At 37.6% G+C, this 27,424-nt stretch overlaps 1 protein-coding gene across 3 annotated transcripts in view; it reads right to left on the bottom strand.

The window, feature by feature from the left end:
* Window positions 1-27,424, bottom strand: part of GPD2 (glycerol-3-phosphate dehydrogenase 2) — a 143,371-nt gene that overhangs the window by 101,341 nt on the left and 14,606 nt on the right. For all 3 annotated transcript variants that reach the window (XM_090280012.1, XM_090280031.1, XM_090280024.1), the window contains exon 2: window positions 10,732-10,841. In XM_090280012.1, coding sequence (XP_090136138.1) covers window positions 10,732-10,833 — 102 coding nt within the window. In that variant the 5' untranslated portion in view covers window positions 10,834-10,841. The remainder of the gene's footprint in view (window positions 1-10,731; window positions 10,842-27,424) is intronic.

Here is a 27,424-nt window from a genome sequence, read left to right as displayed (position 1 = left end):
AAAATAGCATCACAAACTCCTCGAAGGCCTGGTGTGAGTTAGAACTCAGAGATATTGCCATGGCCCCACTTTGGGAGCTAAGTGTTAAACAAAAACCAAAATTATAAGGAAGATGATAGGATGCTCTTCAAAGAACATTTCCAACTCTGTCAGCATAATTTTAGTGCTTTGATGAAGCATGCCTCTGAAGAAACAGTCAACCATATAGCGTAGTTAAGAATAGTTTCAACTGGCCTTATCGAAAATACAGTGTATTCAGAATCTTCATCAAGCTTTAGATATCAGACACAGCCTCAACATATTTAGTTGTATTTCTAGGAGAAAAAACTGTTCTTCCAGGAATCTGTGCATGGGGTTCTAAATAAGAGAAACAAGTGAATTATAGAACCCTTGGCATAAACTCTTAAAATAAAACTCTCATCAAAAGAAATATCACTCATTCGTCAACTACATTGGAAACTAAAGTCAGGACACAAATGTAATGGCTGGATGCTTAATAAAACTTCTTCTCTTCTTCTAGGGAACACTGCTGGATCACATTTCCCACCTCCCTTACAGTTGGCTGGAAATGGTCCAGTAGGTCAGAAAGGCCCTATAATACAGTGAGCCACTAGAATAAAGGGACATAGGTTCCTGAATACAGTAATTGCAAGAAACTAGTCCCCAGCCTATGTGGGCAAGAAATAAATCTTCATTGTGATAAACCACTGAACTTTGGGACTTGTTTTTTACACCAATTAGCTTCCTCCATTAAATACACAAATTTGAGATGTGCTTAGCATTAAAATCCAAGATTCACAACTTGCCTCCTTTGTATGTAGTCCATACATGGTTCAGAACCTTCCTGTGATGGATGAGTCCTCATTATTTACAGAAAAACAAATCCATAGAGATCAAGCTCTAAAAGGACTGATCATCAAATACAAGTCTCTGCAAACCATGGAGCGGAGATATGTCTACCTTCATATTTCACAGAACTGATCCTCATAGCACTTTAAGTAGAACCAAAAACGCTATTATTCAATCTCTAGTCCTTTCTCCTCCTAAATATACATTCTTCATATGGTGTCTAACAATAGTTTCCACCTAAACATAAAATCAACAAAAATGAAAACTGTTTAAGAACAGCTGTTATTACAGTACTTTGTAAGTTGTTGTTTTTTTTTTTTTTTTGGTTTTTTTTTTTAAGAGAAAGGCTGTTTATGAGCCTATGAAAAATGCCTCTGGCGATAAAAAATTATTTACTCAGAGAGAACAAACAAGTCTGGTAGCCTGAATTGACTCGCAAAGTTAAAAGCAATCTGGTAAGCAAACATGTCACATAATAATTTCAGTTACATCAGTGCTCAATATAAATTATACTTATTTCAAATCCACAGATATGCTTTAGCTTAGGAACCAGAAGAATATTTACAACTGAAGTTAAATCCTTAATGATATTGTGTTCAAAAAATATATACTATATAGTCAATCAAAGATAAAAAGTGAAATTTTTATAATTTAAATTTTCTTAATTGACATCATGTTCCAGACGCTATGCTTAAGATTTTAAGTATATATTTATTTTTATTTTTTAAAGGCTTTATTTTAGAGCAGTTTTAGGCTTAACAACAAAACTGAGAGGAAAATCCAGCGATTTCCTATATACCTCTTGCCCCTACATATGCATGGCCTACCCATTATCAACATCAGTCACCATTACAGCACATTTTTTACCAGTGATAAACCTATATTGATACATCATAATCACTGAGTATTGACAGTTTCCTTAAGGGTTTATTCTTGGTGTTGTACATTATGCGGGTTTGGACAAATACATAATGACATATATTCATCATTATAATATTATCCAGAGTAGTTCCTGTGTCTTAGAAATCTTCAGTGCTCTGCCTAATCACCTCCCCCACACACTTCCACCCTGTGGAAACCACTGATCTTTTTACTCTCTCTGGGGTTTTGCCTTTTCCAGATGTCATATAGTTATAATCATACAGTATATAGCTTTTTCACAGTAACTCTTTCCACTTAGTAATATGCATTTCAAGTTCCTCCATGATTTTTCATGGATTAACAGTTCATTTATTTTTAGCATCAAATAATAGCCCATTGTCTGGATGTACCACAGTTTAGTTTACTTGTCCATTCACCTACTAAAGGACATCTTGGTTGCTTCCAAGTTTTGGCAATTATGAATAAAGCCATATAAACATCCATGTGCAGGTTTTTTAGTGGACATAAATTTTTAACTTCTTTGGGTAAATATCAATGAGTGTGATGGCTGAATCATAGGGTAAGAATATGTTTAGTTTTGTAAGAAACCACAAAACATTGTACATCCCCACCAGCACTAAATGAGAGTTCCTTTTGCTCCACATCTCACCAGCATTTGGTGTTATGCTTATGATTTTGGTTTCTTTCCTATCATTATTCATTTGAACTTCAAGTTTCTCAAACATCTACCAGTGTCTCTTGTCCAGCAGATTATATAAGCAACATTACGTCAACCAAAAGCTCAGCTGTTTAAGAAATCTGGTGATATATGTTTTCATTATGGCTAACAAGGCTAGGTCTATGTCAAATTTTTATATCTTATATCACGGAAAGGGAAAGAAATACAATAGATACTAAAGACCTGCTATGTGTCAGGTACTATGATCATTGGCTTCTATATACTGACTTAGTGCTAGGCAGGGAAAGAGCCTGGGAATAAAGTGACATCAGTCTTACCTTTTGAAGAAACGAGAGTTCTAAAAATTTTCATGACCTGTGCACAATAACAAGCTCACCAAAACCCAGCTACACCTGTATAAAAGACACATTTGGGAAGCTAAATATCTTTTCATCTGGGATCCATTAAAATAAACCCTGGACTTCTGGTCAAGATGGAGGCATAGGTAGACATGCTGCACCTCCTTGAGCAACCATAAGAAGGATCACAACTAACCTCAAAATAAATAACATCAAAATAAATGCAGGAAAATTGAATTGTATGAAAGTCCAACAACCAAGGGTTTAAAGAAGTCATATTCATCCAGGCGGGTAGGAGGGGTAGAAATGGGGAGCTAGGGCAGAGAGGACGCGGTGTGGTATAGGGAGGCTGCAGTGGTAAGGCAGTTGTAGCTAGGCGGAGGAGGCAGGGGCTGGTGAGGCCGCAGAGGTGGTGGCCAGCAGAACGGGCAGTCCCACATTCACGTGTGGTGGATAAAAGTTGGGAGAGGGATACCTTGGGACCAAGTGACCCCAGCTCCAGGCCTAACTGCACAGCCCAGGGTTCCAACACCAGGAAAATAAAGCCTCATAACTTCCATCTGTAAAGACCAGTGGAGGCTGGAGTGGCAGAAGAAATTGCCAGTCTCTCAAGAGAGTTCTTTTAAAGGGCCTGCATGATCCTAAAATGTACACAAACACCCACTCTGGGAACCACCACCAAAACCACAGCTAGAAGGGCACCAGTTGCATACAGGAAGTGGGAGAAGTGACTAGAAATGGGGTGAGTTCTGGGAAAATCTCCCCCACTTACAAAGCCACAAAGCAGTGAAGCAGGTTGCCCTGCCCTGACGAAAACCTAAGGCTCTGCCCCATACAACTTAACAGGTGCACTAAGACAGGGAGACAAAGCAACTCTACCTAATACACAGAAACAAACACAGGGAGGCTGCCAGATTGAGGAGACAAAGGAATATGGCCCAAATGAAAGAACAGATCAAAATTGCAGAAAAAGAACTAAGCAAAATGGAGATAAACAATCTATCAGATGCAGAGTTTAAAACACTGGTGATAGGATGCTCAGAGAACTCGAGTACGGCTAACACATAAGGGAAGAAATGAAGGATACACTAAGTGAAATAAAGAAAAATACACAGGGAACCAACAGTGAAAGGAAGGAAGCTGGGGTTCAAGTCAACAAGTTGGAACATAAGGAAGAAATAAACATTTAACCAGAACAAATGAAGAAACAAGAATTAAAAAAAAAAAAAAAAAGAGGAGAGAATAAGAAGACTCTGGGACATCTCCAAAAATGCCAACATCTGAATCACAGGGATGCTAGAAGGAGAAGAAGAAGAGCAAGAAATTGAAAACTTATTTGAAAAAATGTCCCTAATTTGGCAAAGGAAATAGACATACAAGTCCAGGAAGCATAGAGAGTCCCAAACAAGTTGGACCCAAAGAGGGGGATCCACACCAAGACACATCATAATTAATATGCCAAAGGTTAAAGGTAAAGAGAGAATCTTAAAAGCTACAAGAGAAAAGTAGAAAGTTCCCATAAGATTATTAGCTGATTTCTCAAAAGAAACTTTGCAGGCAAGAAGGGACTGGCAAGTATTCAAAATGATGAAAAGCAAGGACCTACAACCTAGATTACTCTATCCAGCAAAGCTATCATTTAGAATGGAAGGGCAGATGAAGTGCTTCCCAGACAAGGTAAACCAAAGAAGTTCATCATCACCAAGCTCTTATTATAGGAAATGTTAAAGAGATTTATTTAAGAAAAAGAAGAAGATCAAAACTATGAACGGTAAAATGACAACCAACTCACAATTATCAACAATTGAATCTAAAAAACAAAAACAAACTAAGTAAACAACTAGAACAGGAACAAAATCATAGATATGGAGATCATCTGGAGGGTTATCAGCTGGGAGGGGAAAAGGGGAGGATAGGGGAAAAGGTACAGGGATTAAGGAGCATAATTGACAGGTACAAAATAGGGGTGTGTTAAGAACAGTATAGGAAATGGAGAAGCTTATATGCAGGACCCATAGACATAAACTAAGTGAGGGATTGCAGGAGGGAAGGGGGATATCCAGGCGGAGGGAGGCAAAGGGGGAAAAACTGGGACAACTGTAACAGCATAATCAATAAAATGTACTTTAAAAAATAAAAAAATAAAATAAAATAAACCTGAAAGTACATCTTACTTTGACTAAATATGATCATTCTACTCTTTGTTGTTTTGCCAATATTTTGGATTTTGAGTCATTGATATTACCAATCAAAAGGCCCTCATTTATTAGACCCTCTTACAAATAATGTATTGACAGGGTGAAAGAGACTGAAATTAAAACAATGTCCTCAAAATTCCTATGAATTTTAATATTTATGCAGTACTTTGCCTCTCATTAGCATAAATGTTTTCCCTCATAAGTTTTGATGATATTAACATCAAAGGTGGCAGAGGTTTACCTATAATTCAACTCACCTAACACATTGCCATATCATTTTTTTCATGTTCCCTTAATTAATACACAAAATAAAGTGAACTATAGTTTTTAGTAAGCCACTCAAAGTATAGTGAATTGCCATATCTTACAAAGTAAAACACTAATTTGCAAAGCATAAAGATCCTGTCATTAATAATTATTACTACATCACTGACTTTAGAAAAGAATAAATTTAATTGCATTGTAATTCAAGCTAAAATAATATATGAAAATTCTAATTTACCAAAAAAAAAGTCAAGAGCTTTTACAAAATATTGTTTTTTAAATGTTTCACCATATAATTCTGATAAATTGCATTGTACTATATTTTAACTAATTTAAAAAATACTATATTCGCATACATTTTTCGGAATAAATCAGCCAATATAAATCAAGTCTGTCACAACTCATATAAGCCTAAATAGAAAAAAGAAACAAACAAACAAAGAAATAGTGGAAACTTCAAGGAGTATATTACTTACAACAGGAAAAGAGTTTAAGTCAATAATTGGGATTGTCTACCTTGTTACTGGCTCATCTTCAGATCAGAAAGCAAGGAGAAGAGAAAACAGAATGGTGTTCCTATAATTGTTTTCTAGCCATTCTCCCACAACCTCAGATGAAGAACATACCATTTGCTACTAACCTCAGTCTTAAAAAGGTGTCCCTGAATGCAAGAATCTCCAGTGACAAAGACAATTTTCTTGCCAAATATAACCACACTTTATATTCATGTAACCTGTAAATCTAATAGCTAATCGTTCTTAAAGCTACTGTGTTCCAGAAACTCTTCCAGGCTTTACTGGTCTTCCACAATCCTATGGGGGAATTGAAGCAGTTCCTCAAATAATGTCATTTTGTTAAAACATTGATGAGATACCATAGCAACATAACTCTTTTTTAAAAGACAGTTAAATTTATCAGGGTGATACTTGTTAATAACGTAAGTTTCAAGTGTACAGTTCTAGAATCCATCATCTGTATATTGCATTGTATGCGCACTGCCCAAAGTATAGTCTCTTTTTGTCACCATATAGTTGACCCCCTTTACCCTCTTCAACTTCCTCGCACCCCTCTTTCCCTCTGGTAACCTTCATGCTGTTGTCTGTGTCTATGAGTTTGTTTGTTCGTTGCTCTCTGTTTTATATCTTAACTCTTATATATACCAATTATCCTATGGTAAAATTGGTTTTCTTAAATATTATTTCACTTCAAGTCACAGAACCTATCAAAGACTTACTCTACCATTGTTCTCCTCATTTCACTGATAGGGGCAAACGAGGCTGAGAGAATTTAAGAAATTTGCCCAGTCACTTAATTCTTAGGAAGTAAAGCTAGGTGTTAGATACAGGCAGCTTGCAAAGACTGCTTTAAAAATCATGCTCTTGAGCTTTCTGCTTTGTTGCTCAGGAATAAAATATCAGTCAATGGAATATCTCAATTCCTTGATCCAAATAATATCGCTCCCCACACTGAAAAGAGACCTTGATTTCCATACTCCAAAGCCCACCCCACTGCCTACGCCTTGTGCAGAAAAAAAAGGCACATCCGGGCTCTGAGAAAGTGCTCAGTGGCTCTCAGTGGTTCTCGGGTTCCCTCTCAGAGTTGTTTCACAAAGCCCACTACACCCTCACAGCAGGTAATGGAAGGAAAAAACCTAACGTGTTACGTGAGAGGGCTCACCCTCAGACCTAAATAGATATTTGCTACATCAACCACACCAATGGGGGTGAAAAGAAACCCACACTATCACACCAATGTTTCCAGTTAGGGCCTTGAAGGTATGAAATAAATATTGAGTTGTTGTTTTTATTTTTTTTAATTTTAAAAAATTAAATTTTGAAAAGACAAAAACTTAGGGGACCCCTCAGTTAAATATCTGCACTCCCACACTAGTTTTGCCGCCATTCTCTCCCCGACCAACACTATTCTTCCAGCCCCCCTGAGGAACCCTCATGTAGCCCTGACTTTAACACCCTCTATTCTGCCCCTCACTAAGGTTGTTTACTGGTGTAAAAATACCCAAGTCTCTCTTGACTTAAACTCCCCTCTTCATCTACTCTATTCTCTTTATCAGGTGGGAATTAGGAAAGGAAAAAAAAGAGGGTCTCCCATGAAGCAACACTTTTCTCTCACTAGATATTAAGGAATCACAAGAAGAGTGTCCTGTCCTGAGAGGAAGATTGGATGTCTTCTAAGTCCCTTCCCATTAAAACTTTATTATTAAACAGGCCTATACTAAATAGGAAGTGACAAATACCTCGCTCCTGAAAATCTGCCCACCGCTGCAGAAGATGTTTGCTTGCTACATTCCTGGTGGGACTTAAGACAGCGCTAGGATGTGTATACACTACACTCTGCCTCATGTCCCTTGACATACGGCTGGTCTGGGGAGAGGAAAAATCAAAAAGCCCTGTGGAAACTTAGTCACCTACCTGTGGGTGAGGAAACAAAAGAAGGGAGGGGGGAATGAAATTAACAGAAAAACTCTTCAAGACCACTCAAAAAATCCCTACATACGTAAAAAGGGGGCCTGTATTGAGGATGCATTGTGGCCACAAACCTCCCCTGCAGGTGGACACAGTCAAAAATCAGCCAACATTCATCTCCTTTCCCCTAACAGCTTCCTCACTGGAGGTGATGATTTAGTCTGCCTAGCTCCAAAATATATATATAATAATAATAATATCAGCTCTCTCCTTAGGTCATGATCTTCATCCCTTCTAAATCTGACTTCATTTATCTCAAAAGAAATAAAAAATCTCTTGGCTTCACTCGGGTCAACAGTAGATACTATTCACCACTGAAAACATAATGTAAATATAAATAACGTGCTTGTATGAAAGAAAGCCATACTACAAAGTAAAGTGAGACCAAAAAATCGTTGCTATCACCTCTAATCCTCAACCTGCCCCCAGAACTGCCAGCATCTCCATAAATGTCTCTATTTTCTCATCTAATCTAGCAACTGGGTAAAATGTAAGTGGACCACACCTTATCCAATTTTATTGTGTTTTCTGTTTAATTAATCAAAAAAAGTATATGTGATAGTCTCCCTTCTATTCTAGCCCTTGCAAATAAGCTAATTTAACTGACTTGGTACCTAAATACTTATAGAACTACCCCATCATCAAATGTGCTTTAACAATTGATCAACTTTTAGAATCAATCAATTTGTATTTAGGATGCAACCCCTGTTGTATTTTAGGAAGGAAGCTTTGTATTGGAAATACCAAATGAACACAAGCTAGGGGCCAGGGAGACAGAACTGCGAGTACAGAAAGGCCCCCAAAATGTGCCTGAACTTAAAGTCAGGAGATGGCTTTCTTAAACATCAGCATCTTGGGTTTTCAGCACCAACTTATTCTTAAAAGAGAATTTATCAGTTGGAATCATCTTAGAAAACAGGGAAAAAATGTATAAACACAAGCCAATACTATGAAGTGTTGCTTTGTTTTAAAAAATGGAGCATGTCTAGTCACATTTAAGGCCACACTTCTACAAAACTCAGCCAAATAATGAGTATCAAGGGGCAGATTTTTCTTGACTATTGAAGTAAGGAAAATCCCCCCCCCCCCCATCCTGAATGGTTTTGATTGGCAGATATTTTCTGAGAGTGGACAGTTGAGGCCTGTGGTCATCCTATGTCAATGGCTCAAATGAGTTGGTCTCCTTTTTCCCCTTTGCCCCTCCCCTAGCCTCATTTTTTTTTTCCAATCCCTATGGCTACATCTCAGCCTGCTACCCCAAAGATGCTCATAGCAGTGGCTTAAAGAGACAGGAATCATCGCAAAAGAATGCACACGCTTGGATGCATGTCTTATGCAACTCATTGATTGAATATGCCTATGATGATTTTTCTCAAAAACACTTGTCAGCTTGAAATTATAAATGACTCAAACTCCTGGTATCTGTTTCATTTTGGCTAATAGGGTGGTCAGGATGTCTAACGTAGGAAGGAGAAAATGACAAAATGTCCCAGAAATCAATAGACCTTTGTTTCCCTTGATTTTACTGACTAAAATTCACCCCTAACTAGACTGATTGGACAAAGTATCACCTGTTTATTCTGTTCTTTGAGATTATAGAGAAATCAAACATTAATAAAAAAGAAAGAAACCAGTATTACCCTGCTACAAAGTTAAGTTATAAACTCTGAGGTAGAACATGCCTTACTGTGGTTAAAAGGCATAAACCATGTACAAATTTAGCAACAACTCATCATATTAAATGTCGTTACCTCTGCACTGGCATTTCCCAGTGTCGTTACAGAGAGCACTGCTTAAGGATGGCAGAAGTAATCTAATCCATTAAGCCCAAATCCCAAACATAACTGCTCTTCTCAAATAGCCTCAGCAGAAGTAACATCTTTTCACACTCACTTTTAAGGAACCAAGACAGCATCTTAAAAGAAAATGTGCATTATAAAGGAGTAAGGAGAACTTTTATAACAAGTTAGTCAATTAATAGCTGCAACATATACACCTGGGGAAAACTTAAGGTAGGAAGCACTAAAAATAAGCTTTAAAAAAAAACAGAAAAACTATAAGCCGGCGAATTGATTCATCCTACTATTTCTTTTTAAAGTGGTGTTTCCTATTCAGGACATGGGACTCAGAGAAAGTGGCTGGCTCCACTGCCTCCTAGCCCAAAGCAACCAAAACAACCAGAGCAAGACAACCATGGCTTAAAGGTTTTCACAAAACTGTAGAAAATGATTAGTTCATAGGTAATCCAGCTACAAATAGCTTCCCGAAATCCTTCACCTCCATCTTTGCTTCGGGAATGCACCACACAGCTGGTATCATAAAATGCCGTTAGGTCATGGGGGCACTTACGCTGACTAGAGAAGTGGCTACAGCATTTCAAGCCTGCAAAACACAAAACTATTCACCAAAATTATTTCCTGGCATTAATTTAAACTATGGGAAGGCATAGTTGTAGTGCTTTTCTTCTCCAAAGTGAAAAAAATAACATGAAACTAAACTGAGCACTTTAAATTATTTGGAAACTTCATGCCAGTCTCATTTTCATGACTTTTCCCCATAAAATTTTTACCAATATAAAGTAATACTACATGAGTGACTAAACATTCAAAAACAAAACCAAGATTCAAAGTTGGGCCTTTTATATAGGCTCTTTCTTCTCCATTTCCTTTCTCAGCTGCCTGCCTGCTAATCAGACAAACTTTTGGCAGGGAGATAGAAAGTATCCAGACATTTGGAAGAATTAAACAAGGGAAGTCTAAATGAACAAACCCTGGCATTTGGAAATGAAGCAGTTTTTTAAAACCAAAGAGCCAAACAGGCTAAATTACATAATCCTCTCTGATAAAGAAATTTACTTTTAAAAAATGAGATACACACAGTTCTCAAGAACCATTCAGGCAGTATTCTAAATCAGTGTCTTTCAGATCAAGCTGAGACAGTAACTTCTAAATAAAACCATTAGCATACACATGCCCCACACATTGTTCTTTAACAGATTTAAGTTTCATAGTATAATCAATATATATACCATTACTTACTTGCTTCCTTCTATAATGAGCAAACTGAGAGAGGCCTAGAACAGTTGCAAGGGCACCTCCTCCAGCGAGAATAGTCCCTTTCACCGCTTTTTTAAATGCCATTTCTTAGCCTACCAAAAAGAAAAAAAGGGGGGGGGGGGACGGACAAAACAGTTAATTAGGATTTTTATTGCATTAACAGTCCCAGTAATAAAAAGAGACTAAGTTATGAAACTATGTTAAACAAGAAAAGAAAACATAAAATAAGGAAGTTACTAACATGTCAATTTGAATATTACCATTCAAAACAATAAACAAAAACAAAAAACCTAGACACGGGAATTGACTATAGAAAAGTTACTTTCCAACAGGAATTTAAAAAAGAAAAGCAAATTAAGAGACAACTGAGGATATTTAAACAGTTCGAAGTTAAGAGAGCTGTGACATGTCATTGTGTATCTGACAAAACTGCACGCTGTCCTTGCAGATTTGTTCAACCACTAATCCGCTCCACAAGAACTGGTAGAAGTCTTCTGTCACTCAGCATGACAATGAACTTCATGCCTGCTTCAGGAAAGTGTTTAATTCAAATTGTGCTACAACTCCCTTCCTGAGTTTTCTTTTCCCCTTCCTAAAGAAGTTCTTACTAGAGCTCAAAGCCCACACACTCACATTTCTATCCCTAAGAGAGTCTACACAGACCAAAAGTCCAAGGAAACTATGCCTTGATCTTTTCAAAAAGTGACAGTTTAACAATGCTATACTTCCTTTAATTAAAGAAACTAAAAAAATGAAACACTTATCTCTAGCCAGAATTGCATGACACCACAATTTCAATGGAAAATGCTCCAAACCAAGTACTCCTTTGTGCTCACTGCATATTTCTAGTCTTGCATTGTGTTAGCTCTTGACTGTATTTCTTTTCACCTTTTTAAAAAATAGTTCTATTAGACTCATGAAATTTTTAAAGTATTTTCGAAGACTTAAATATTCTATACTTTTCAGAAACCAAAAAGAGCATAAAAATGAAAATTCCACCAAAAAACCCCCTCTAGCCAGCTTTTATTCTGCTAAACAAAGAATAAGAAAGATAACACTGTGTGATCACATAAAAAATTCTAACCTCCAGTCAATGTTACCTAAGACTTTTACTCACAGTAACAGCTGGCACACCCACATCTTTCAGGGACGCCACTCCCCTATTTTCCTGAATGGGTGGAGGTCTGACCTTTCTGGACAACACACCTTATACTCTACAGATATTTCATAATTCAAGAAAATATTTACTATGAAGTCCGTTTTAACCTAGGTATAGTAAAAAACTTACAGCATCTCAACACAAATTATGACAACTAAAATGTTTGGGTCCTTAAACAAAGAATTGCAGTGCAGTTGGCAACGACAATCCTACAGAAAATTTATTTTGAAATACTATAAATGATATACTAAAATAAAAGTTGGCATTTCCTAAAACTTTATTTTTACTCTGATCTCATTTCTTCTGACAAACTCCTAAATTCTAAGACTCATCTTTATTAAGATTCTCACCAGAAAAATATTTCACATGCATCTGTTTTCTGCTGCTGGAAGTCTCTCTCTCATTTTTAAAATTTATTTATTATTTTCCTATTAGTTTTCCCACTGTTTCCCCCCATTGCTCCTCCCCACCCCACCCACCCCCTCTCCCACAGTAAATCCCCACCCCGTTGTCCATGTCCATGGTCATTTATACTAGTTCCTTGACTAGACCCTTCCCCTTCTTACCCCGCTTCTCCGCCCCCCTCCCCCAAGTCACTGTCAGTTTGCTCCTTGTTTACATGCCTCTGGTTCTATTTTGCTCATTTGTGCTGTTCTCTCTTTTTGTTAAGTATATTTTATTGAATATGCTATTAAGGTTGTCCCAATTTTTTTTCCCTTTGTCCCATTCCACCCGGGATCCCCCTTCACTCCAGCAATCACCCCTTTAGTTCAAGTCCATGGGTTGTGCATATATGTTCTATGGTTTCTCCATTTCCTATACTATTCTTAATATCCCCCTATCTATTTTGTACCTACCAATTATGCTTCTTGATCCCTGCACCTTTTCCCCCATTCTCCCCCTTCCCCATCCCAGTTCATAACCCTCCAAATGATCCCCATACCTACGATTCTGTTCCTTTTCTAGTTGTTTACTTAGTTTGTTTCTGTTTTTTAGATTCAGTTGCTGTGAGCTGTAAATTTGTTGACATTTTAATGTTCATAGTTTGGATCTTCTTTTTCTTAAATAAGTCCCTTTAACATTTCACGTAATAATAGCTTGGTGGTGATGAATTCCTTTAGTTTTACCTTGTCTGGGAAGCACTTTATCTGCCCTTCCATTCTAAATAATAGCTTTGCTAGATAGTGAAATCTTGGTTTTAGGTCCCTGCTTTTCATCATTTGAATACTTCTTGCCAGTCCCTTCTTGCCTGCAGTTTCTTTTGAGAAATCAGCTGATGACAGTCTTATGGGAACTCATGTGTAGGTAACTTTCTACTTTTCTCTTGCTGCTTTTAAAATTCTCTCTTTACGTTTAACCTTTGGCATTTTAATTATGATGTGTCTTCGTGTGGTTCTCTTTTGGTCCAACTTCTTTGGTACTCTCTGGCTTCCTCAACTTGTATGACTATTTCCTTTGCCAAATTAGGGAAGTTTTCTTTCATTATTTTTTCAAATAAGTTTTCAATTTCTTGTTCTTCCTCTCCTCCTTCTGGCATCCCTATGATTTGGATGTTGATATGTTGGGAGATTTCCCAGAGTCTTCTGATGCTCTCATTTTTTTTTTGAATTCTTGTTTTTTCATTCTGTTCTGGTTGAATGTTTATCTCTTCCATGTGTTCCAATTAATTGTTTTGAACCCTGGCTTTCTTCCCTTCACTATTGGTTCCCAGTGGATTTTTCTTTATTTCACTTAGTGTAGCCTTCATTTCTTCCCTTATGTGTTAGCCGTACTCAATGAGTTCTTTGAGCATCCTTATCACCAGCATTTTGAAATCAGCATCTGATAGGCTGATTATTCCCATTTCACTTAGTTCTTTTTCTGGAATTTTGATCTGTTCTTTCATTTGGGCCATATTTCTTTATCTCCTCAATTTGGCATGCTCCCTGTGTTTATTTCTGTGTATTAGGTAGAGCTTCTTTGACTCCCTGTCTTGGTGCACCTGTTACATTTTAAGGGGCAAAGCCTTAGGTATTTAGTGCATGGAAAACAGCTTCACCGCTTGTAGTGCTATATGTGGGGGAGGTGTCAGAGAGGAATGATGCCATTTGCTTGGCACTCTCCCTTTTTCCAGTCACTTCACCCACTTCCCATATGTGACTGGTGCCCCTCTAGCTGTTGTCCTGGTAGTGGTTCCCAGAGTGGATGGATTTGAAAATATTCTAGAACCATAGTGGCCCTCTAAGAAAACTCTCCTGATAGACTGGCAGTTTCTTCCTCTGCCCCAACCTCCGCTGGTATTCACAGTCAGAAGCAATGAGGCTTTATTTTCCCAGTTCTGTAACGGTGAGCTGTGCAGTCTGGTCTGGGGCTTGGGTCACTCCGCAGGTAAACCTCCCAGCTTTTATCCACCACACATGAACGTGGGACTGCCCATTCTGCTGGTCACAAATGCCGCCTTGCCTCCTTGCCACCGCCACACCACATCCTCTCTGCCCAGGCTTTTTGGCTCCACCCCTCCTACCCATCTGGATGAATATTTCTTCTTTAAATCTCTGATTGTTGGATTTCCATACAGTTCCACTTTTTGACAGTTCTGGTTTTTTGTTTTGAGGTTATTTGTGATCTTTCTTATGGTTATGCAAGGAGGCGAAGTATGTCTACCTGCACTTCCATCTTGGCCAGCAGTATTGGAGGTCTCTTCTGGACTGCCCTTCTCTACATTAACCATCCCCTCTCCTACAAGTTATGCAGAACAGTTGGTATATGCTGGCTAGGGGCCTCTGTTCATCATTCAGTCAACCATAAACAAAACCTAATGTCCAATGTTTCTCTGACAGAAAAAAGCACAATTTAGCCTCTTTGGAAGGCACCCATTTGTTACAGCTAACCACCACCACTCTCAGCACTGCTGTAAATGCTCACATGAGTGCCTATGGCACAGCAGGAACCCTAGCAGCCCAGAGCTGACAGCCTGCTATCACCAGCCTAAACAGGTTCCCCTGGCAATTAGGGACAGAGAATAGAGACCTAGGAAATACCTAAGTAATGCATCTCTCCTCCCCATACAAACAGCAGCCTGGTGGTCCCTTGGATGTGTTGTGTAGCTGACTGACTTCAGCTCAGTATCATTGATTCTGTCTTCTTGACAATGTCACTTATAACCTCAGAAAGGATACCACACACCAATACAGCCAACTGAGGGATGTCATCTAATACAGTCAATGAAAATGTTTCGGCAAAGGTGTTCACTCAACCAGTTAAGTTTGGAGGTAGTTTTTCCAGTTATCTAGGTTCCTGTATTCCTTGCTTACCTTATTATATTGCTTAAATTTCCTTTGTCCTGACCCAAAACTTGCTAAAGGGGATATTTTCATGGGGTTTCTCAATGAGCCACTAATACTAACAAAAAACTGTATTAATAAGTTATTTGCAAAGTTAGCAACAATACTGACTATAACCAATAAAGAGTTTCTCTTTTTAGTAACTTCATAAAATAACCAATACTTAGGGGATCATTATTTCTATTGTGATCAAATTCATCCATAAGATCATCTAGCTAGTTGTAATGAATAAATCACTTATAGGTAATTCAAAAACAGAAGCACAGAATCAGTCAATTTGACCTGGCTCTCCCATAATGACACTGATGATAATTAATGTTTATAATGACAATATTGGTCACTTATTGAGTATTTGCTAATATAATAGTATTTGCTTTTGATTCTTTATATATATCAGCTCACATCAACATTACAGCATCCCAATTTCATAAGAAAGGCAATAGGGATTTTAACCTGGATAACTGGGAACTGGCCCCAACATTATAACATTAAGATTTAGAAAGAGAAGCAGGTTTAAGGGAAAAGAGCTTAGTTTGGAATTAAGGAAATTTGAGATACTGACAGAACACCTATTTAGAGAAAACAGTGAACAGATGGACAATGGATCCCAAACTTAAGAGTAGTCAGAGCTAAAGGTATGGTTTGGGGAATCTTCTGCCTAGAACTACAGACATAACTACTACACAAACAAAAACCGGGTTTGCCACTTCTCAAAGTCTGTTGATCCATGTTTTTATCTAATGCTGCCATTTACCTGGTTCAACTTAATTCTTAGCTATCACTTTAGGAGTCCCATTAAGAATACAGTGACTCCAACAATGAGAACAACCACTCAGATCCTACTTCAAATAGTCCTTGAGTGCTATCCTTCCTGCCTCCTCCTATTCAGCAGAAAGGCTACTCTCTCAGCTAAATCATACACTTGGATGACTTAACCACACATTTTAGACTTAAAAACAAGAAATAACAATCCACTAAAAAAGGCTAAGGGGTCCCCTCAGCAACCACCCACAAGCAAATTTATTCCAGAACAAGAGCACACTTCCTGGCCCCTGAGTTCCTGAAATAGTCTTCAAACTCCTGTCTCCGTCTTACAGTCCTAGCTTCTCTCTTAATTTAGCATAAATAAAAATCCATCCATATGGATTATCACTCTTCTGTCGGTATCCACTAAGGGCCTCCACTTTTATAAAAATTCTCCTATCCTTGGGCCTCTTGTGTAGAAATAGCAATTTCCTTTCCAATCTCCATGCTCATCATTAATTTAAGAAAAATTGGGACTTCTCAGGGTTTTGAATCTTTTGCCAGCATAGATGTAAGCATATTTCTTTCACCTCATCCCTTAGAAGAGCAGTCAGTGTATATTTGGGGAGGGGTGGGGGAGGAAGTATAGCTCAGAGATCATTTTTAGAAGAATAATTTCAATCATAAGCCTTGCAGTCCATGTGTTCTCTAGCAAAATATAAAGGATTCCATGCCACTCGGATCACATAAACTGAGAAACCCAGATGAATGAGAAATTTAAAACATAAAATAAAAGCACCAGGATGTAATCTAGATGTGTGTAGCATGTGCTACTCACTAAGCCCTTTACATAAGCATATGGCAGTTCAAAAGTAGCAAGAAGCTCCTTATACTTCAGTTGTGCATTCACCCACTTTGTTGCTGTGCATGGGAAACTGTCCCCTCATCTATTTTGAGTCATGACACTCTATCAAACCCACAGACGATACAACACAAAAGGCCAGGCCTCAAGGTCCACCTGTATACAAATTCAGTGACTTGTGAGAGACAGTTATATGAATCTTACAAAATAAGAACACGAGGCTTCATTAGAGGAGGTCCTAAGCAACCACGGAACTTGGCAGCAATACCATAGCAAAATGGAACAAGAGGGAGTGAGCTCAAAAGTACCTTCCCACCCAGCAGCCCCATTTTAACTATAAAAGTCAAGATTTCTGGGTGCTTTGAACAAGATATGTTTTAACAAAGCAAACCCTTTATCAGTCCAGTTGATATGATACCAACTGTTTTGTACATTTCTCTACAAGAAAGTACATCATAGTTCAGGCATACCAAGCATATGCCCATAAAGTGCTTAACATAGTAACAATCAAAGCACACCATGTACGAACTTGTCTTTCACCAAGGTTGACATTAGTATCCAAACTGCAAAGGAATCCTCCCCAGTCAAGCAGAGAGGCACTTCTACACACATACATGTCACACATCAGCATGTGATCCCTATAGAAACACAGACGTGCTTTTAGAAAGCTGTCAGGCCCTAAGTGAACAAAACTGTCAACATCAGAGGCCCATCAACCTCTTCTTTGGAAAAAGAAAAGTCCTAGTCCATAAACTAAAAAAATCAACCATCCTTTGTTTAGTTGTTTTAAACACTTTTAAAAACAATTTAGGCCAAGTCTGGATAGGAAATGGTTTTCCTGAAGTTACTGAGAAAAGTATTCTGATAAAACAAGGTAAGTGAAAGTGTTACCGAGAACATGGGGTTCTTTCACCTGCCGCCTTGGTATAAAACCCAACAATGAGTATTGAGGAAAACAGGTCTTTATTTACAATATTCCAGACTGGTGGGGGGAGAGGGGTTGCTGTGAGTGCTTCTGCTCAGAGCCCTCTTCTCCCACGAGACCCAGCTCTTCCTTTGCTCCCCAAAAGGCTATAGGCAAAAAACATGCCCAGAAGTTCCCCATTTGTTATCTGTCAGCTCTTCCTTCAGGATCTGGGGTATGATGTCATCAGCCTCCTTAAAATGGTCCAGGAAAACATGAACTGTGTTGCACTGGATCATGGTGAAGTCCAGGTTTTAACAGAATCTTTTCCATATGTCCCGAGATTCAAAAGCCCAAATGTCCAGGTCTGTAAAGTGGGGTCCTTGGCAGCTTGGAGTCCGCTAAATTGAGCACAATTAAAGCAATGGCAGGACAGCTTTCTTATTAGACCAGGCCGCATGACCAAATTATCCCTATGAACTGTATAGCTGCTCCTTCCTTTCTTCACTGCATGGCTTTTCCCCCTTTTTCAAAACCACATGGTTCTCTCCTATCTTCTTGCAAACCACATGGCTTTCTCTCTACTTCCTTGTAAACCACATGATTTTCTCACCACTTAATGGCTGCTGCCCTACTTCTTAAACTCCTGACTGGGGCCTGTGACACAGTGGGCGTGGTAACGGGTTCTGGCCATTAGCAGAACCTTGAGCAGATCCTGTAAGCCCTTTCATCATCACTCTGTGGTCAAAACCCCTCCCATCTCCTTCCTGCCTTGAAAGAACCAAAGCTATTTGCATAACTAAGACACTAGTTACCTGCCATAGATATGCAAAGGCATCTCTCAGGGAAAAATGGTTCTGCTCCACTGAGTCCCATCCCTCATTCCCCAAACCATGGGCTCTGGGGAATTTTTGGAGACCCCTTTATTTACCCTGTAACAAAAGAACATAGTAAAAGTCAGCAGAAAAGTTAGAAATATAATGAATCCTCAGATTCTGGATGACCAAAAATTTGGCCTGTGGTTGATTAGGAAGTTAAAGCTACATAATCACACATTACTGGCGCAGCATCCAAGCCATAGCTTTGTCCTTGCTTTTCAGGCCCCATCAGAAAGCCAGACTGTTGTAGGAAAGCCATTTTCTATTTCCAATCAATTTCCCAGGAAATCCCAAGCCAGAAGGGCCCAGCCCAAAAGGTGGCAAAAATAAATAAATATATAAATAAATAAATATATATATATATATATATATATATATATATATATATACATCTTAACAAAGAAAGACTACTTTAATAAAGACCAAAAAAGAAACAAAGAGAAAGTGAACAAAGATAAACATTGTATTTGTACTGGTTCACATAGCTTCAACTCAGAAAGTCCTTTGAAAAAGCTTCCTACCAGTCTCTCTGGGGCACTTCTAGGTCAGTTATATCATTTCAGGAGCAAACACACAGCTACAGATGACTGCGAAAGAGATTAGCCCAGGACCATGCTGCAGGCTCAGAGGAGGGCAGGCGCCTGGAAACTTGATAGAACAAGGAGTTGGCACAGAAAAGGGTTGAGCTAGTTCCAGGGGTTCAAATCAGAGTTTAAGAAATTTAAACAAAAGATACTAAAAAGAAAAAAGGGAAAAGAGTAGGAAATAAGGTCAACAACCATTTAAAGTGAGCCAGTTAAAAAGTTCTATTTGATCCTTTAAAAACTGTCTCAAATGTCATTACATGAATTCTTTTGGTATGCAAGGGTTTTTTTTTTAATTTAATATGCAATGCCATAACAAATTAAAGGATTTATTTCACAAAGAACTCTAAAATAAAAACATATAGAAAGGGAAGAAGGTCAGAGAGGAACACAAGGATACATGCTTGCTCTCTAGTAATTATTTGCTACAAAAGACTCAATTTTTTTTTAATGTAGTATTTTCAAGGCAACTTATATATTATGTATTTGTTTTCTGCCATTTCTAAAATGCACACCGGTACTACAAAGTCACAAATTTGACTCTTTCCCTTCTTTTCATGAGGTTTACTGTAGAATTACAAGACATCAGTAAAGCCCATCTGAGCTAATAAAAGATTTATATTCACTAAATGTAAATGATCAGTTTAATTCATAATGGAATGATTTCTATTGCATTTTCTTTCCATAGAATTGCTATTAAAAATCATAAAAACTATAGTTAGTTCACACAAGTGAACTTGTTCTCCATTTTAAATTTATTTTAAAACCAAAATTTTTATATTTTCGCTATCATCCTGGACATGTTAATGGATTTTTGTTTAAAGTTGTAAAATCCTATCTAACATGCTTAGTATAAAATTAAACAAATTTGCATTAATATATTAACCAATGAAAAATGCCTCACTAATGAAAAAGTACAGCAAACACTGAAAAAAAACTTGAATTCTGCCTGAGAAATCAGGAGTGTTACCAATGAGTCACACAGAAGTTCTTCAGGCAAACTGACCACACTAGTGCTGTACTTCCTGGAGTCTTTCTGACCCTTTACTAGCCCTATTGTTGGATTAGAAAAATGGTTCACATTCTTTTGGCAGCAAACCATTTTCTAGGTTTTTCATGGTATTATAGAATCTACTTCAGTCATTAAGACAAGAAAAAAGTCTTTTACTTGGATATAGAATAAACAGCATGCCAAACAACAGACTTCAAAATATCTCTTTACATTAAAATATATCTTCTCATCCAGATTTATTATAACAATCATGGCTGTTGAATATACATTACAAAATGTGTCATAAAAAATCTATTTCACCATATAAATAAATGTATTTTAAAAGAACTTATGTGTTATAAAATAGTGCACAGACACAGCGAATCAATAAAAGGGTTGTAACATACAGGATGGGGCAAATGTAGGTTTACAGTTGTGAGTACACAAAACAGTTTATTTTTGTATTATTTGTTAATTATTGTATTATTTTTTGCATACAGACTAACTGTAAACCCACTTTTGCCCCATCCTGTATATGGGTAATCATACTTTAACTCCATAGTCAAAAAAAAAAAAAAAGAAAAGGGCCCTAAAAATTTTTCAATTAAATAGCATGTTCAGAAAAAGAAGTGAATTAGATAATTAAGTTTCTGTTTGCCTGGATCTTAATTAGAGATCTCTTTTATTGTTCTGCAATAGCTTGCATTTTTATGAAATACAGCATTATACATTAAAAAAACTATTTACTAAATGTAGTTAATTTTCTTTGAAGACTCACAAAATCTTTGAGACTCGAGATCATTATTCTTAAATCTCTTATTTTTTTGAATAGCACAACTGAAGAAGGTTTGAGAATCTGCCTTCCAATGTAATAAGCACAAACAAAACTTTGGAAAGATGCCTTTTTTTAACTTCAAAATGCAGATGCCAATTGAATTACTTAACTTTTGCTCATTATTTTTTATCACAGAATGAGAGGAAAATGCACCAATTCTTTTGGAAATTCCAGTTGCAATTGCATCATATTTATGTCATTAGAGATGCATTTTAGGAAATAGTTGTTGAACACAGTTCATGAAATCCTGAGCTCATAAAAAAATATGATAATTTTATGATAATTACTCATAGTACAAAAATTTCAGTTAATTTAATTTACTTACACTGCAAAAAAATAGCTCTAAATTTGATTACAGCTCTATTAATGCACAAACCATGACTGAGAGTTATAACAAAGGCCAAGAAGTATGCCAGGGTGGGAGACCAATTATTCTACCTCCTTGAACTCCAGAAGATCCCCAGGAAATAAAACTAACTACACTTTACATCTTGTAGCCTTTTTATCCCCTGTAGCCTGCTGAAATTTGTATTTAAAACTCACTCCCCTACACATCTAATAATCCACTACATGCATAAATGTAACTCTCAACAAAGGGCCAAATTATACATACAAAGCATACATGCAAAGTAAATATAAGCTGTACTATACAGTCAAAATAATCATATATTATATTTTTAGCTTAGTGATCAATTACATGCCCTAAGTATCAGTGACCCTTATTATTTCTAACAAAAATTTCATTCAAAAGGGTGGAATACAAATCATACAACATTTTGTAAATGCTCTGTCCTCTCATCCCCCAAAAAGGAAAAGAAAAATAGTAGGTCTTCCTTCACCTATGCAAAAATACTGAGCAAATTTTTCTCTCCATCTCTTTAGTCATCTTGGCTAAAACAAATGTAGTCATAAGATCTTATTCTTCCCACTTGAATAAAGCATCCTTTCAAACCTCTCCTTTTAGAGTTTTCTTTTCTTCTTGAAAAGGACTGGCACCCACCCTAAGTGGAAAGCATTCAAGTACCAGACTATAAACAAGTCTAGTCACTGTGCATGAAACAACTTTGTACCATTGCACAGCTAATACCCTCACATTTGATAGTCTAAAATTTAAATAGCATGAACATGAGAAGATAAAGGGTTCTACTCAATATTTTTTCTAGGGCTGCTATTGCTGGGGGGAAAAAATCCTTTTTGTTCTCAAAATATCAGATTTTTAAAAATCACCAGGATAGTGAGATTAAGGGGACTTGCCTGGCAATTTTGTTTCTACCACTAACTTGCTTTGTGATTTCAGGCAAATCCTTTGAATGTGTGGTTCCTCATACCACCTATAAATAAAGTATCTCTGAAAATGTCCAGTGCTATTTTAAATTTAAATTTGTATTATTTTATTATTTTTTTCATTCAGTAGATACAGAATGGAAAAAAAAACCTTACTGTCCTATTTATTTAGCTGTGCTGGGTAATTAAGGCATGAATTCAGTTTTTCATTCAGTAATTATTAGCAAATCACGTAACATGCTAGGCACTAAACATAAAACTGAGAAAAAATACACAAAAATCCTGCCTTGCAATAGTTTACATTTGAGGGAAGTTTACTGTTTTTTTTAATTTTACTTTATTTATTTATTTATTTATTTATTTATTTATTTTTTTTTTTTTTTAAGGAAGGCAGACTGCCACATGCAGCGCCTCATTTGGATGTGTCTGGAGTCTTGGAAGCTTGACTACCCTACGTTCTCCTACAAATGGACCTTGAGAGCTTGTTTGGAGGTTCTAACAGGGGAGCGCAGTTACTCGTATACCCTTGACCAAAGACCGGTCCTCTCCTCTAGTTGGGAAGGTCGTCCTCTTCGACAGAGCGTGCAGCTTCAGGAGGGACGCACATGGATCGGTGAGGGAGGAAGGGGACACCCGCCTAGCCAGCCAGATCAGCCAAATCAACCCTGGCGATCAATGGGGTAACAGATGTCGCAGCCAGATCGCCCTCACATCCTGTTTTGTTTTGTTTTTTTAATGTTTAAACTATTTTGAATTAAAATATCTCATAATGCAAGCCATATTGTCTTCTTAATTTTTCTTATTTGATTTTTAAAGAGAGAGAAACATCAATTTGTTGTTCCACTTACTTATGCATTCATTGGTTGTTTCCTGTATGTGTCCTGACCTGGGATGGAACCTGTAACCTTTGTGTATCAGGACAGAGCTACCCAGTCAGGGTTATACTTTGTCTTTCTGCATCAAAACTATTACCCATGAATTCAATTATTGATGACTTAACATTAGACTATGCTATCTAAGGGTGATGTCCTCAGGAACAGTAGAAGGAACAATATTATAGCCCCTTCACTAAGTGGCCCCAACCAACAGACTATCCCCATTTGAATTCCTCTTCTGTCTGCTTTACAAAGTTTTCCTGATTCTTTTAAATTATCAGGCTGATGATAATTTTCCCTTTTGATCTTTGAGCTCTCCAGCTTACTTCAAAATTGTTACTACTGTAGTCAGAAGAATGAGAGCCAAGTTAGCTAAAACTGTGTTTAAAATACAAACAAGTAACTCTGAGCAAGGCAGAGGAGCGACCTATTAGCAATTTAGCATTTGGATTTTCAACATTGACTCTGTTTGTTCTAAGGCTTTTTGTCCCCTTCCCTCCTCTGGTCTAGGTAGATAATTTCTGAAGTTTGCTGTACACACTATGGATGAAACAACACAAACTTCATAAAAATATGAAGATTAAGAATTTCAAACCAGACACAAGCACATGGTACAAGATTAGAAAAAGAATAGACCCACATTATCTTGAAAAAATTTTGGCAAACCTATTTGCTTCTGCTCTAGAAACAATTAGAACAATGTTTTTCTGTTCTGTCTTGGATTTAAAGAAAAGTGTACAGATAAATGGACCAAAAATAATCTATCTGCTACTCCTGAAAAACTTCAAAATTCCTTGTTGAAGGCTAGCTTATAAAAAACATACTTACATTTGGTGAGGGTAAGATAACAATTGTACATTCTAAGAAAATAACCAAAACAAGACTTTAATCAAATAGTCAGGAAATATCCCTGAAGGACCTACCCAAGCAAGGAAAATGAAAGGAAGAACATTCAGTCCTGCAACGCACATTCAACTGGAATTTACTGAATGCTTGCTATATCCTCAGCACTGCTCTAGGAGCAGGATATTTCTCTGCTCTCATAGATGGCAGGAAACAAAAATTAAACATGTAAACAATTTTTAAAATTAAGTATTCTGAAACTGACAAATGCTATGAAGAAACTAAACTAGGATATTAGGTTACAGCAGTGAGCTTCAATTCAACCTTTTTCATCTCATGGCACACATAAACTACAAAAATTATGCAGCACACCAAAAAATGTATTATAATTTTTTGCCAATCTGACCCCCAAAATAGGTATAATTTTGATTCATTCACATTGGATGGCTACTGTTGTGTTGGCTGTTGTCATTTTTTTATTTGACAATCTGAGGGAAAAGAGGTCGAAATAGTCAGGTATTGTATATTTTAAAAATTCCAAATGGTTGAAAATGGCTGGGTTAGATTGACTGAGGATAGGGAGCATTCACTTTGTGTAGGTGATTTCCCAAAACTGTAATTGAGGAAGAAGAGTCAGTCACACAGATCTGTGAAAGGTGCCTTCCACAAGGAGGAAACAGGTATGCAAACCTGGCCTCTGTGGGAACTGAAAGCTACACTGGCCACAGCACAACAAAGGATATGGGTAACAGGTTCCAGATGAGTTAGAGAGCAAGATAGGTTCTCAGTCACATATGACTTTCCCCTAGCAAGGTTCTTGTTCTGACAAGATAGAGGTAGCAAATCAACTGAGGGTCCTTTTTTAAAAATATATTTTATTGATTATGACATTAAAGTTGTCCCAATTTTCCCCCTTAGCCCCCTTTGCCCGGTACCCTCCTTTTCTCCAGCAATCCCCCCCTTAGTTCATGTCCATGGGTCATGCATATAAGTTCTTTGTTTCTCCATTTCCTATACTATTCTTTTTTTTTTAATGTTTAGTACAGTGTTAACTTTACTGTTTATTTTTTTTAAATTTTGATTTATTGTTTTTCTATTACAGTTGTCCCACTGTTTCCCCCATTGCTCCCCCCCACCCAACCCACCACTTCTCCCACAGTCAATCCCCACCCCATTTTACACGTGCATGGGTCATTTATACTAGTTCCTTGACTAGATCCCTACTTACCTCTCTTCTCCCCTCCCCCCTCCCCTCTGGTCTCTGTTAGTCTGCTCCTTGTTTTCATGCTATACTATTCTTAATGTCCCCCTGTCTATCTTGTACCTACCAATTATGCTTCTTAATCCCTACATCATTTTCCCCTTTCTTTCCCTTCCCTTTTCCCTCCCAGCTGATAATCCCCCTATGCTCTCCATACCTATGATTCTGTTCCTGTTCTGATTGTGTGCTTAGTTTTTTGTCTTTTTAGATGCAGTTGTTGACAGCTGTGAATTTGTCACCATTTTAATGTTCAGAGTTTGGATAGTCTTCTTTTTCTTAAATAAGTCCCTTTAACATTTCCTATAACAATGGCTTGGTGGTGATGAAATCCTTTAGCTTTACCTTGTCTGGGAAGCACTTTATATGCCCTTCCATTCTAAATGATAGCTTTGCTGGATAGAGTAATCTTGGTTGTAGGTCCTTGCTTTTCATCACATTGAATACTTCTTGCCAGTCTCTTCTTGCCTGCAAAGTTTCTTTTGAGAAATCAGCTGATAATCTTATAGGAACTCCTTTGTAGGTAACTCTCTGCTTTTCTCTTGTTGCTTTTAAGATTCTCTTCATGTTTTTAACCTTTGGCATTTTAATTATGATGCATCTTGGCATGGTCTTCTTTGGATCCAACTTGTCTGGGACTCTCTTTGCTTCCTTGACTTGTATGTCTAGTTCCTTCGCCAAATTAGGAAAGTTTTCTTTCATTGTTTTTTCAAATAAATTTTCAATTTCTTGTTCTTCCTCTTCCCTTCTGGCATCCCTATGATTTGGATGTTGGTATGTTTGGAGATGTCCCAGAGGATCCTTATACTATCCTCATTTTTTTAAATTGTTTTCTTCTTGCTGTTCTGGTTGAATGCTTATTTCTTCCTTATATTCCAATTCATTGCTTTGAATCCTGGCTTCCTCCCTTCCACTGATGGTTCCCATATAGATTTTTCTTTATTTCACTTCATGTGATCTTCATTTCTTCCTTTCTGTTATTGCCAAACTCAGTGAGTTCTTTGAGCACCCTTATCACCAGTGTTTTGAACTTTGCATCTCATAGACTGGCTATCTCCATTTTGTTTAGTTCTTTTTCTGGGGTTTTGTTCTGTTCTTTCATTTGGGCCATATTTCTTTATCTCCTCAATTTGGCAGCCTTCCTGTGTTTGTTTCTGTGTATTAGGTAGATCTTATTTAACTCTCTGTCTTTCTAGGATGGCCTATTGTTGAAAAGGCACCTGCAAATTGTTTGGGGTGGAGCCTTAGGTAATCGCCAGGGTCAGACAATCTACTTCACCACTTTATGGATCTGTGTGAGGAAAGCTTAGAGAGGGAACAATGCTGCTGCCTGGCTTCTAGAGGTTTGCCTAGCACTCACCCTGTTTCTAGTCACTTCATCTACTTCCCATCTGTAACTGGCACCCTTCTAGCTGTTACCCCTGGTGGTAAATCCCAGAGTGGGTAGGTTTGTGTACATTTTAAGTCCACAAGGACCACTTAAACAAAATCTTCTGAAAATCCATCAGTTTCTTCTGCCACCCCAACCCCCACTGTTTTTTTTACAGGTAGAAGTTTTGGGGATTTTTCTTCCTGGTGCTGCAACCTTGGGCTGTATGGTCTGGCCTAGGGCTGGGATCTCTCATCTCAAAGTATCCCTCCTGATTTTTATCCACCAGAGGTGAATGTAGGTCTGTCTGTTCCATTGCCACTACTGCCCCTACCCATCACACTGAGTCTCTATGCCTCTCTGCCTATCTCTGCAACTCCACCCCTCCTATCCATCTGGATGAACGTGACTTCTTTAAATCCTTGGTTGTCAGACTTCCATACATCTTGATTTTCTGATGGTTCTGTTTATTGTTTTGAGATCTAGATTCTTTCTATGGTTGAATGAGGAGGCGAAGCATGTCTACCTGTGTTTCCATTTTGACTGGAAGTCTCCAAGGGTCTTAATCAGTACAACAATATCATGAAATTTGTAGGAAGGAAGAAAAGGGAAGAAAGGGAGAAAAGAGAAGAGAGAGAGGATCTACCCTTATTATCTACTAAGATAATAAAAGTAGTCATTTTTTTTCTTAATGATAGTATTAGCCATGTTCATAGTAAGTAGAGGAAAGCAAGAGAAAAGGACATAATAGAGAGAGAGATGAAGA

The sequence above is a fragment of the Furipterus horrens genome, unplaced genomic scaffold, assembly GCF_987537825.1.
Source record: "Furipterus horrens unplaced genomic scaffold, mFurHor1.1.pri manual_scaffold_1, whole genome shotgun sequence".
Lineage (NCBI taxonomy): Eukaryota > Metazoa > Chordata > Mammalia > Chiroptera > Furipteridae > Furipterus > Furipterus horrens.
The sequence above is the reverse complement of the archived record's forward strand: the minus strand, read 5'-3'. Positions and strand labels throughout refer to the sequence as shown.